Consider the following 13,749-nt stretch of genomic DNA (forward strand, 5'->3'; position numbering starts at 1 on the left):
AACCTGCTATAAATACAAGTCTAGAAGCCAAATGTGAGTTTTTGAAGATTATTCACAGTATCACTTACTCTCTTCCATTAGTGTAATTAAGATTTGACTATGATTTGTAACAAATCTTTTCATACTTTTTTTCTGGCATCCTTACCATATGGATGGTAGCATTGAATTCTGAAGAACGTAAGTTCTATCCAGAAACAAAAAAATGCTCCTGATCATGATCTGCCAATGAAAAAAGAAATCAAACAATTTTTATACTTTGTGAAGTTGAAATATTTGCTCTCAAATAAGAATAAAATTGCAGGGTTCGCCTGTATATATACTAGACTACTAGGATCAAACATACGGATAAACACATCTACCTGAGAATATTCCCATACCATTTTTATTAAAATATTCTATTGTCTTAATCCTTGATGTAGTTTGCAGAAAAGGGGCATTTAAAATAAGATATAAAATAATACCAGATTAGAGAGAAAGGAAAAGCTTGTGGTCTGAGTAAGCTAAACTATAGGACCACCAGGCACCTTCACAGGTAATCAAATAGTGGGCATATTCACCAAGACTGACAGACTAAATGAAACTTTTTTAATGAGATAAAACTTTCTGGTTAAGTGTGACAAAAATTAAAATGATTCTAAGGTGTAAGTCATTCTAAAATGCTGGTTTACCTATATAACTTGTAGTTTTAAAACAGAAAACTCAACCAAAATTAGTTTCCAATTCAGAACAAGAGCAGATATTGAGGCAGTCCACCTACTGCAAAGCTTTTAAAACTAATAGTCCTATATTTAAAGAAATTTATTTTTTAACTACAATAGTTAGCTGAAATGTAATACTTTTTCCAGCTTACCATTTGTCTGCAATGGTTTTGCCAGCATCTATCGATCTTCTTTAGAAAAAGAACACTATCCAATGAATCCGTGAGATATATGTTAAGGAAATTTTAAAGTGCTTAGTACAAGCAATACATGCAATGTTAAGAGCATGTTTGTCTTAAATACGGAATACTCTACATAATAAATGAAACCAAATAGCACTTAATTATAGAACAAAATGCTACTTAAACTGTTCAAAAATTTTAGATCCCACTAAAAAATACCTTTAAATACAAGTCTTAGACATAATTGAGCATTGTGTTTCCAGTTTATGATTTCCCTTAGAAGATTATCTTTCCTCAAATGGAAATCTGTTAGGACAAAAAGAGTAAAGACGTAAGGGCATCTTATTTACACTAATACTACAATGTAGATTTGGACCCTAATTAAAGCAGGAAAGTCAAAAATTTGTTGCTTCTTTCTCTAGAAGCAAAATGAACAAAAATAACAAATCTACAAAACACAGGTATTCCATTTCAAGCTGGGTTAAATAGTGAGGGATGAGGAGGGAGGTGGAGATGAAAACACAAGACTTTTTGTTTTAAAAGGATATTCTCTGAACTGATGAATTTGTGCTTTGATGTGATCTTCACAAATCTGTCTCAGCTGTTTGTACAAGTTTGCAGAAATCTTGTAAGAACAGAGATTTTCTACAGCCTGCAAGATTAAACACATACTTAAGGAGAGAAGGAGGGGATTTCTCAATTATTTACATCAAATTCATATTATTTTACTATTTCTACCATGTCAGCTTATTAAGAAGTTATTCATCCATTTAAAACACAAGGTAAAACAAGAAAATACCAATATAGTAAACTTTTTCATAACCAATGTACTGTACCAAAAAAGTTAACATATTTATTATGACTGCACAGGTTAAGGATGGAGGGGTTCAAGCCAAGTTCTCCCCTGTGAAGACATCCAATTTAAAACAACTGCTACATATAAATGCTATCTTGCTCTTAAAAATGTTAACTGTTTTGGGGCTGGCCCCGTGGCCGAGTGGTTAAGTTTGCGCGCTCCGCTGCAGGCGGCCCAGTGTTTTGTTGGTTCGAATCCTGGGCGCGGACACAGCACTGCTCGTCAAACCACGCTCAGGCGGCGTCCCACATGCCACAACTAGAAGGACCCACAACAAAGAATATACAACTATGTACCAGGGGGCTTTGGGGAGAAAAAGGAAAAAAATAAAATCTTTTAAAAAAAAAGTTAACTGTTTTCATAAGCAGAGTTCCATTTTGAGTTTAAAAAATAATTTCACCAACTGTTTATCAGATGGGTTGGGCAGTCCAACCACTACTGAATTAAAATTTATTTATACTTTCTTTGCTTTTCCTGAACAGAAGAGTGCAGAAATTATTGCTAAAGTATTATAATGAGTATGATATAATTAAACACGAGGATTTTTCTCCAACATTTGTTTAAGAATATTTAAATAAATACAGGCATTTTAAAACTTGTACAACTGAATAAACACTAATTACAAAAGAACTGACTGTATTTTTACTTCCTTCTAATAGCTGAATTGGTCTTCTTTTATACTCAGATCCCAAAAGGACAAACTTCAGATTTCAGTGAGTTTCTTGTTATGCATATCAAAAGACTTTCAAATTTAAAACAACAGGCATGGTAAAACTCTTAGGATGAACTCTGATATAATCTACAATTCCAACTAGTAATGACTTAAATATAACATCAGGATTCCTTTTTCACCACAACAGAAGGCAAAAATTCCATTAAAATTGATTCTAAGGGAGCATCCAAGTTTTGCTGGTTGGAGTGGAATTTTATAAATATGTAGTTGAAAGTCATATTCCCAGTATGCAAGTCTACTAAATAAATCAGCAAATGAAAAGAAAGCTTAAAGACCACTGGAGGTTAAGGTACCACACCTCACCAGGAAACAGCAGGCCAATTAAATCCAGCAGCTAAGGAGAAATAAGAAGGCTGAGTCCCCTGCTGGTTACTTTCCATGAGTTAGGCCACAAATGCCTACAGGGTGTATTTAGACTTATTCATGTGCCTCTCTGTTTACATTGGTCCTCTATGGGCTCTCTCTCTTCCCCCTTCAGTAGTCTTCTCACTGTATCTCCAGGTTCCTTTTGAGTGACTCATTTTCTCAGCATTTCTCATTTCCTGCTTAGATTCTGCTTTTGTACTTCATTTTCTCCACATTTCCACTTCCAGTATTTCTTCCATCCCCTTCTGCTGTGTTCCTTTCTCCCATAGAGTAGTTTTCAATGCACCTACTTATCTTCTCATACAAGATACCATATTCCCTTCCTACTCAGCTACATCCCACTTCTTCCAATAAGCTGTCCTTAATTGCCTCAGCTACCAGTGACTCACCTGGCACTATCACCAATCATACCACACTGACTTGTCACTGAGCCAATACTATATCTTTTTATGTGTATATCCTGTCCCCCAACTCTCCTTAATGACAGAAAGAGACTACGTGCCCATGTATCAATAGGTTCTTCAAAACTTGTTGGGCTTTGAACAAGGTGAATATAGTAAATATTCAAAAAAACAATGTACCTACAACTAGAAAAATGTCCTGCACAAAGAAGGGGCTTATAGTGTTAGGAAAAAACTGATGAGAAAACATAATTACAATACAGTGTGCTAGGTGCTATGATTGGGATAAGCAAAGAGGTGAGCAAGATAAAGAGGCAGAGTCCCAAAGACCCAGAGGGAAATGCATAAAGAGCTAGTGGGAATAGTGAGAAACAGAGAATTCAGCTGGGCTTTATACGCACACAGCCTCACCTGTGTTTAGCTGAAGGGTGGTTTAAGATGTCAAAGGCAAGAAAAGTAGGAAAGACAGGAGCATCTAAGCTGAGTTTTGAAGGTCAAGCTGGAAGACAACACTCTGCTTCTCTAATTTAGCCTTGACTGCTTCTTAATATATAGACCAGATCTAGTAATTTCCCTTTCTTGACAAATTTCAAGTTCTTCATGTACTGTTACAGAGAAATCCCATATGTCTAAAAAAATACAAAGGACTGAATGGTGTGGTGTGGTGCATGGTCTACTATCATTTATGTAAAAAAGAAAAAATGAATGAAAACACAGATTTTTTTTTTTACATAGATAAAACATCTCTGGAAAGATACCCCCCAAACTAAGAATGTTTGTGGAGAGGGGAACTAGCTGCGGGGAGAGGATGAGGGTTGGAGGATGAGGTGGAAGTGAAACTTTTCACTACACGCTCTGTAATACTTTCTGGGCTTTGACCCACCTGACTATATTAAATATTCAAAACACTTAAATACTTGCCTCACTCAATAAAATCCTTTCTATCTCCCCCACCACCACACTTTCAGCATGGCATTCAAGGCTCAGTCTTAACCATTTTAGTTTCATGTCTGTTTATAATCTTCCACACACCCTGTGATCTAAACACTCTGCTTTCCTCACTTTTGAGCAAGGTTTGTTTGGAGCAGTCATATGTGCCTAAAACAGTGGCTTCCAAAAATGTTTGACAAGCCACAGTAAGAAACAGATTTTATGTCACAATCTATTGCACATAAAATAAATTTATGTAACAAAGAAAATCTTCATGAAACTACATTTACCATTACTACATGTGATGTACTCTATTTCCTATTTAATTTCTTTAAAAAAATGCTGGTCATAAACTAATTTCACGAACCTACTAGAATATAAACACCTTAGGGGCAAGGACTAAGTGATCTCTACATGCCCATGGTGTCTGCCCAGCTTTGCGTAGAGTAAGCAGTCATCGATTCAACAAGATTGAGTGTTTACTAAGCACTCTCTGTATCCTGTTAGGTCCTAGGATACAAACATGAATAAGAAAGTGTTAAATCACTACTTAGGAGCTTGAGAGAAGCTCTATTTTATTCCAGATCTTTGAAAGGCACTTTTAGAAATATATTATTTTACATTTCACTAAACATTTTGGAAATCCCTGAAAGTCTGATCTAGTATAATTATTACTAAAATAACCTCATTTCACAGGCAACTATTTGCATTAAACAGATTCTAGATAGTTTTACAAGTCTCTTAAATAAAACTACCTTTTTACTTAAGCTCCCAATGATTACTGGTAAATATGCTTCCTTAAATCCTTTTTTAAAAGTAGTTAGATATCAAAAAAGAAAATTCTAGCAAGATTTTAACCTTTATTCCTCCAAATCCCGGCCCCTCCCCTACCCAAATACATACATGTCACATCAAAAACGTGTTTGTCTGGAAAAAAAAAAAAACCACACTCCAAAAAAATATAAATATGTAGAAAATGAAATGCAAAACTACAGTTTGTGAAATTTGATGCTTCGGGGAATATAGGATTTAAGCAGCAGCAAAGGCGCACAAGATTTGCATTTGGGACGAGGGAAGGAGTGCAAATAAGGGTGAAAAAACTAGAATAAAAAATGAAGATGACTAAAATAAAGATAAAAGATACAAAGAATGCAAAAAATAAAGGACTAAAACATGGTAAGGGAGGAAATCTAAAAATGTTTTTGATCTAACAACAGACACTAAGAAAGATATTAAATTCCTATTAGGGTGCTGAACACTGGTCATTGACCTAACAGGTTGGGTCTTATTTTTTCCAACCATATGTTTCAAAGAAAGAAAGGAAAGACCACACCACAAAACTTTTCAACAACTGATACAGCAACAAAATCTAAATTATCTCTATTTTATATCTAGTAAAAATGGCTAAAAGAAGATACTCAAAATATATCAAAAACTAAGAATTTGCAAAAAGGAAGCCAGACAATGAAGGCTAAATTTTCCTCTTTACATCTAGTAAAAAGGGCTTAAATAAAACTGAAATTACCAAGTACTAAGAATTTGTAGTTGCATTTTTTAAAATAGCAGGATAGTATTAATTCAGTAAAAAGAGGAGCAATACATAACGTGACAGACTAAGCTTAAAAACATCAAGAGTAACAACAGTTAAACAAACTTACAGAAAATACAAGAGCTAGTCATCCTTGCTAAGAATCTAACTGCTTGCCTACAAACCATTGACTGCTTAAGCAACCAGATTTTATAACAGATAATAACCTATACTGAGATGAATGCACTATTTGCTTCCAGTTCCAGTCTTGTGGTCATCTACTCGATAAACGAATCATTAATAGAAAGGTTCATTATTTAAGATATATTTCACAAAAAGCTAACCAAACGAGAGTTTCTGTTTTTATTTTGAGGAAGATTAGCCCTGAGCTAACATCTGCTGCCAATTCTCCTCTTTTTGCTGAGGAAGACTGGCCCTGAGCTAACATCCATGCCCATCTTCCTCTACTTTATATGTGGGATGCCTGCCACAGCATGGCTTGCCACGCAGTGCCATGTCTGCACCTGGGATCCAAACCGGTGAACCCCGGGCCGCCAAAGCAGAACGTGCGCACTTAACTGCTGCACCACCGGGCCGGCCCTGAGTTTCTGTTATTAATGATAGATAAAATTACTTTCATCAGAATTGAAGTATGGACTAGGCTTGCCTTCAAAGATAATAGCTAGACATTTATATTAAGAATAAATGTTACACTTTCATATATAAACAAACAGCCAGCTCCAAAAAAGGTAACTGATTTAAAAACACTACACAGCTACTCATACAAAGGCTGAGAACATGAGGAAAATAATCCCATTATTTAAAATATTACTTAGTAAAAAAGTGACATGCCAAAACCAAAATTCCAACTATTAAGATACCACATGTAAAAACAAGGCACATTCTTGAGAACTGCAGAGGGACACTGTTCCTAGAGAGTTCCTCTCTTTTTCTAGTATTTTTTCAATTTGGCTAATGGTGTCTACCAACACATATGTGCAATGTAATCTATTTATCAGCCAGCTGTTCTGGCCCAGTGTGGATTTAGAATCGAAAAACTAAATGTGGCGTTAGAGTTGTATACCAAAATGCAATCTTAAAACAAAGGTATCTTTTTTTTAAAGACTCAAATATTTATTATCATCATCATCATGGATAACATCAATATACAGGAGGCACTGTAGTAAGTAGTTGTTTGCAGCATTTTATTTATAACTAAACAACCCTGCCATATAGGTATTGTCAGTCTCCCCATTTTGCAAATGAGGAAACCAAAGCTTCGAGAACTGACTCACCCAAAGTTATCATGAATGGCAGATCTCTAATCTAAGGAGGCTGATCAACTCAAAGTCAGTGCATTTAACCATACTTCTATCTGTTGTCAATCAGAAACAAGCAAACAAAAAAAAAAACCAAACCAAAACAACATTAACCACTGCCTCACTCTTACAGGATTTCGAGGTTGTCAAAGAAAGATAATTTTTAAACTCAGGTACAATTCTAATTTAAAATCACCTTTAAAAGACAACATCTGCTTATTGCCAATGCACTCAAGAGCATGTTCTTTCCGAGAAATTAAAAACTTAGGAGGCAGTACACGCAATCCACACTAGGGACTTCCATGGGTAAGCTTTAAAGCAAAATGGTTTTGTACGCACAGAAAAAACTTCTGCATAGATACATGCCAAATTTATAAGTGTTTACTTCAGGGACAGAGGGTGAGATGGGGTAATGAGAAATTTGGAGAACTTTTGTTTGGTATGTTTGGTATACTACATACTTCATTATTGTTTCAATTTTAGGAGAGTAATTTTAAATTACATTTCAACCAGTCAAAATCAAAGAAGCACCTGAAATCCAGATGGTATGAAAAAATGTTACTCCCTTTATCCTTTTATCCTCTTTTTTGAACTTGAACATCTCAATCTTTCTGAGAACAATCGAAAGGAGCATTTGTAAAATTAAGGTCCAAAATAACAAAGCAGCTGGAAACAAATGCTTCCGAATTTATTAGAGCAGAAGTAGTAAAGTACTATGAAAAATACAAATAGTGAAAAGTTATAACATTGATTTTAGGCTGAAGAAGTGCACCTGAACAACAGCGGATAATAATTCTGAAGCATAGAAAAGGAAAAACACAAAAAATGTAAGCTATGAGCTCTTGAAACATAAAGGAATTTAACAGAATCAAATTATCAGGAAAAATATTTTGAACCAAAAGCTATGGAAAAATATTTAAAGTAAAATAAATAGGGTTCATTAACAACTACAATCAGTTATAAATATGAAATAAAGACGTTACTGAAATTAAAGATGCCGAACACCAGCATATCCAAATAAACACCATATATGTGCGTGAACGAAAAAAATTACCTTCTTTGATGACAAAGAGTTTTTTCCTAAAGTAAAAGTATTTCAAAAGTGCTTCAAACACTGCACTACAGAGGTATTTGAACTGCTGTGGTGTATTAGCGAGGCAGCAGTGAGTGAAAGTGCGCTGGACTAGAAACTTGGGCACCTCAGTTCCAGTCCCCTGCTCTGCCAATGTATGACTCTGAGCATGTATTTAACTTCCCTGAGACTCAGTTTCCTTATCAATAGAGAGGGGATAATAACTACACTACCCTATCTACTTCACAAAGGGTCTCTAAATTCTTAAATGAGATATTAAACAATGAACCTGCTTTGCAGGCTGTTCCATGTATGAACAAAAGATACTGGACCACATGATCTTTCTTAAGGCCTTTCCAACTCTAATTCCATAATTCCACTTCTATTATTGTACAACTTAGGAGCCACGTATGTAATATACCAACATAGGCAAATGAGGTGGGCTTATCCGTAAGTAATACCTTAGCAGTACTACTACCACCTACACTTAGATAGCATTATCATGCTTATACTATTACATAGCATTATTACTACATGTTGGGCATCATTCTGTTTGGCATGCACTGAATCATTTAACCTTCACAGCAACAGAAATTGGTGATCTCAATTGACATAGTACGAGTGAAAAGGCCACACTGTGGCTTATGAAGAAGTTTGACTAGTGATAATATGATCTTATATTTCTGAATCATAGTGCTTGAGGGGTTTTTCACAAACATCTTATTCGATTCTTATAAGCAACCTCCTGAGGTAAATAGGGCAGGTACTCTTTCCCCTATTTTACAGAGGAGAAAACTGAAGCTGGGAGAAGTTTAGCTCCTTGACCAAGATCACAAGGATAACAGCAGCCCAAACTAGGTCCCAAACCTGTCTTCTGACTCCTAATCCAGGGTCTGTCCATCACCATACTACCTCCATAACTAAAATGAATAGATGAAAACTACAAATTCGGATCAACTGACCCAACGTAATTTCTTAAAAGGTATTCATCAATACAAAAACTCAAGCTTTTGGACTCTGAAGTATTTTTTTTAATACAAAACTGCTGATGCTATAATGCAAAGTAACTTCTTGAACCGGCTGTGTCAAAAACACAGGTAGGGCAAAATATCTTGGTAGTAAGAAATCTAAATCAGTAATTGCCTTTAACAGTATATTTAAATTAAACACTTCAGTACAGACCTGTTCGTTCAGCAAAAGAAACAAACCTGAACATCAGACCATCACTGGAATACAACCTGCTGCTCATATTTTGGCTAAGGTGTGTCTAGTAGCTCAGGAGATTAGACAAACAAAGAGAAAGAAAAAGAAATGACCAAAGGCCACTAATAGAAAAGAGGCGGAATAAAGTGTATGGAAATATCTGTATTTCTTGAGGCCTTTCTTACAGATGAGTAACATCACTTAGCAAGAAGCATCACAATAAAATGACATGTCACCAAAAATCACCTCTGAGATCCAGGCTATAGGATTCCATTACAGGTAAATCCTCTATTATACCAAGGTACTCCTAAGTATAAATTCTAATGAGAAGGGTCCCAGATAAGCCCAATTTATACCAATATGACTGTACCCATAGTTTATGTCAGAATACGTAGTCTGATTATAAAACAGTGCATAAATTAATCGAGAAACTATAATTAGGAGGGAACCAAAAGTCCACATAAGGACCCATTTCAGGAAGTAAAATCCATATACATTCCACTTCAATTTATGCTAATGAAAGCTGGTTGTTCACATTAATACAGACCTGATACAGTTCTTCTAAATTGTACTTAATCGAAGTGCTATTCTGGATAGCTTCCACCGCTTCTTTCAGCTTCTGCCATGTTTCATCTGTGTAGTTTTCTGGTAATTTAGGCTTATCTAGATGATATATAAAAGGTTGACATCAGAATAATATGTACAATATAGTAATAGAAGGATCCATAAAATACAATAACACTATGACTGCTTTTTAGGAGTAATTGTGATCTTCATAATTATTACACCTAAATATTCATGTAACCACTGTATTTAGTTTAGTATAAAGAATAAAATTTCAAATGCCAGCATACTGTTCAAGTCATTTTGACTCACCTATTAAAACTGAAGGTGAGGATTTTATCTCCTATTGACTGTATTGCTTCAAAAAACAAAAATTCAAGAATGACAGATAAAAAATAACAATCCTGATCCTATTCAATCATGCGTAAAACCTAAGTCAGTCAACATGAATTCTGTACATGAGATTTAAAACACTGAGCGCCTATTATGCACAAGGTACTTTATAAACATCTGAATCTTCCTAATAATGCCCTGAGGAAGGTATTATTATCCCTATTCTGCAACTGAGGAAACTGAGGCTGGAAGATTCATTTAGTAAGGCTTGCCCAAGGTCACCATAGCTAGCCAATGGCAAAACTGGGATTCTAATCTAGGTCTGTTTGACCCCTCACATTTATGCAGCATCTACAGAAATTGAGAGAAACATCTTAATTCAGGTTTTAACTTAAACTGCATTTCTGAGCAGAGTAAAATGTTAAGAAATTAAAACATCAAAATGACTCCAGAACCTATGTAGCATTTTTTAGAATGAAAAGGAAAAGGAATCTTAATCCAGGATTTAATTTAAACTTCACTGACCAGCAATGAGCTTTTTTTTAATGAAAACACCCAAATATCTTAATAAGGTGTTTTTATTTTAGGAGGGAGAGAAAAAACCCAAACAAAAATCTCTGAAACCAGTATGCAAATACAATTAGGATCACAGCTCATCTCTTTAAAAATCCTTGGCTATTAAATCAACATATTTTAAATGAAACAGTGAACACATTAGTCAATTACAATTCATATTTACTTCAGAAAGGTCTACTATTAAATCAGAAACATTACAACACTCTTGAGAGCTTGGGGACGAGAGAGGAGTGACACAAAAAAATGGTTAAAAATAAACAACACTATAATCCTCTGCTTGAGACAAAATAGAGCATATTCTTGATTTCCACACTAATGTTGAAAACACAAGCATGGAGAATCTAATTTTCTCAATACTAACACTTAGCCGCAAGGCACTTATCTGGTAAATATTACTTTAGTTCATTCATTTACTTCTCCACTTAATAAACAATTTAGCATCTAATACCTGTCAGTTAAGGGTGTTGAAAAAGTAAGTCAGAAAAACAGAAACACAGTCAACAGATAAAAAGTAAATCAGCTCAACTACATTTTTTTAAATTGCTGATTTTATATTTGCATCAATGCATTTATAACACTCTCCATCACATCGCAAACACAAAATGAAGAAGTTTTCCTAAAAGCTGCAGGTCAGTGCTTTAAAACCCATTTTAGTGATAAAAAAATAGATGTAGTAATTGATCCTATCTTTAGACTAGTGGTACACAGTTACTACTTCTGTGTAAACACATTATTTTTCACTTCCAAAGCCCACCTTTGGAAAGAAATGCAGAGATCATAAATATTTTTCTCCAAGTACTGCTAACACAATGAGTTTCAAGAATATAGCATTCAACATCATAAATCTAACTGTAAATCTTATTTGAGCATGAACATATCACCATTGCTACCTGCATTTCTAGGGACTGGAGAATGTGGCCTACTGAAGCATAAAAATAAAATTCCCAGCAGTGCCAAGGCTCACTATGCACCTGAAATACATAAACCTCTTTAAAATACAAATTTCTCACCTGTAAAATCCGGATCAAACATACCGATTGTCAGTGTTATAAGGAATAACAGATTAGATACGATAGGCTGAGACAGACCTCAAAATACTGTACAGAAACACCCAGTGTATACTTCAGCACAAGGATACTAACCATCCCCGGAAAATGAACCCTCCACCCAAAAAAGGACCTCCCTCCGCCTCACTGATTATGCATAAAACATTAGGCCACCTCTATACTGTTTAATATATTAACATAAATAGAGCACGTGACCGCTCAAGTGTCAAATCCTTAGTAAGTGATTATGGATTTTGGCCTTGGTTACCTTTAAAGTTCTTGATCACTAACTTCTTAGCAGAGCCAGGCTTGCTGTTAGCAAAGCTAGAGGCGGTGGTAGATTTGGCTAGGCCGTTTGCGTGATGCACCGAAGCCACAGAAGAGATTAATATACTCTTATTTTTAAGTTGCTGCTGCTGAGATGTTGCAGCAGTTGGTGAAGAGGAGGAGGAGGAGGAGGAGGATTCCTCAGCCATCTTCGCATCAAACCCTACAAAGTCCACGCCGTCGTCAAAACGCAGCTTCTTCTGTACCGGTACGTGGCTGGAAGCAGCCACTGAAACCCCCAGGCAGAAGGACGAGGTTGAAGGGGATGCCGAATCCCTGGGTTGTAAAGGAGGAGAGGAAGAGGCGGAATCAAAGTCTTCTCTCTCGTTACTACTGTTACTGCTGCTACTGCTGTTTAACTTTCTCTTCTTTGCAGAGGTGGGCGGAGTGGTGCTGGTATTACCATCAGTGGCAGATCTGACCTCCTGAGCAGCAGCAGCAGCTGAGGGATTGGGGGAAGAAAAACCTGTTGGAAACATGAAAATAGCGGGGTCAACAGGCAGAGGAGCATCAAAAACCTACGTTTATATGCCTGCGTGCGTGTAGGAGAGAAGGTGGCAATGCTAGAGGGGGAAGGGAAGAAAGAAGAGAGGAGAAACACAGAGGACGAGAAGGAAAGTGAAGGGGGGGCTACACCGGGGGAATGGGAGGGTTTGGGAAGGCGGATAGGCTGACACCAGGAGTGAGCAGAACGAGGGGGGAGAGCGAATGAGGAGGCAGACAGGTAAACGGCCGTGCCGTCCCCCTCCCCTGCTTTTCGGTCTCTCTCCCCCCTTTCTGCAGGAGCGACTCAGAGAGTCTGTGAGGCGGCAGCTCCTCCTCCTTTTCTCCCCCTCTCAGGGAGGGGAGACGCCGTGCTTGGGGGGAGGGGGAAGGGGGAGAGAGCCGGGGCTTGTTATTGTCAATAGCACAAGAGGCTAAAGATGGCGCCACTTCCGGTCACGCGGCGGCGAGGGAGGGGCGGCGTCTGTCCCCGGGAGTGGGGGGTGGAGAGAAGCACTGCGGGCGCCCGGGGGGGCGGGGGCGCCGGCTCGCGGGGAGGCGGCGGGAAAGGGGCGGCTAAGGCACCCGAGACGCTGGCGCTCCTTCCTTCGCGCTCGCGCTCGCGCTCCCTCCCCCTCCCTCCCCCGCTCACCTTCCCGGGCTGCACTCTCCTCACCCGGCCCACCGGTAACTCCCACCCCTCCTTAACGGTCCCGCGGGAAGCTTCGCGCCGCAACGCCCTTACCGGAAGTGACTGGGCAGACACTTTTCATAGCGCCCAGATCCCGAAGCCCCCAGGTCCGCAGGACTTGAAAGGGGGGGTGGGGGAGGGAGAAAAGGGGAGGGGGAGAGGTGGAAAGGGAGGAGGGGCGGGCCTTCGGGCACCTTCGGAGCTCCTGATTGGCGATTTCTGGACGCGGGGCGGGCGAGGAGGGGGTGGCGGGAGAAGGAGCGGGAAGGAGCCTGAAGGGGAGGGAAAGTGGTGACGGTGAGGGGCGGGGTGAGCTAGCTGGGAAAAAAGAGGAGGAGGGAGAGAGGAAGGGAGGGAGTAAAAAGTAAGGGAACGGAGAATGGAAACTTTGAAAGAGATAAAGGAATGAGGAGGGGTTGCAAGACGAGGGGAGTAACCCGA

At 38.0% G+C, this 13,749-nt stretch overlaps 1 protein-coding gene across 4 annotated transcripts in view; it reads right to left on the bottom strand.

Annotated features, from left to right (window-relative positions):
• The window catches only part of CUL4B (cullin 4B), a 31,738-nt gene extending 18,223 nt beyond the window's left edge, over window positions 1-13,515 (bottom strand). For 2 of the 4 annotated variants that reach the window (XM_044763286.2, XM_044763284.2), the window contains exons 1-6: window positions 13,363-13,514; window positions 12,076-12,600; window positions 9,836-9,951; window positions 1,429-1,532; window positions 851-920; window positions 146-219 (exon numbers count right to left, since the gene is read on the bottom strand). In XM_044763286.2, coding sequence (XP_044619221.1) covers window positions 146-219; window positions 851-920; window positions 1,429-1,532; window positions 9,836-9,951; window positions 12,076-12,600; window positions 13,363-13,390 — 917 coding nt within the window. In that variant the 5' untranslated portion in view covers window positions 13,391-13,514. Of the gene's footprint in view, window positions 1-145; window positions 220-850; window positions 921-1,428; window positions 1,533-9,835; window positions 9,952-12,075; window positions 12,601-13,269 lie in introns of all 4 variants that reach the window. The other 2 variants (XR_011499893.1, XM_070503032.1) reach the window with 2 other exon arrangements.
• Window positions 13,516-13,749: the final 234 nt, after the last annotated feature.

Source organism: Equus asinus, chromosome X (genome assembly GCF_041296235.1).
Source record: "Equus asinus isolate D_3611 breed Donkey chromosome X, EquAss-T2T_v2, whole genome shotgun sequence".
NCBI classification, from domain to species: domain Eukaryota; kingdom Metazoa; phylum Chordata; class Mammalia; order Perissodactyla; family Equidae; genus Equus; species Equus asinus.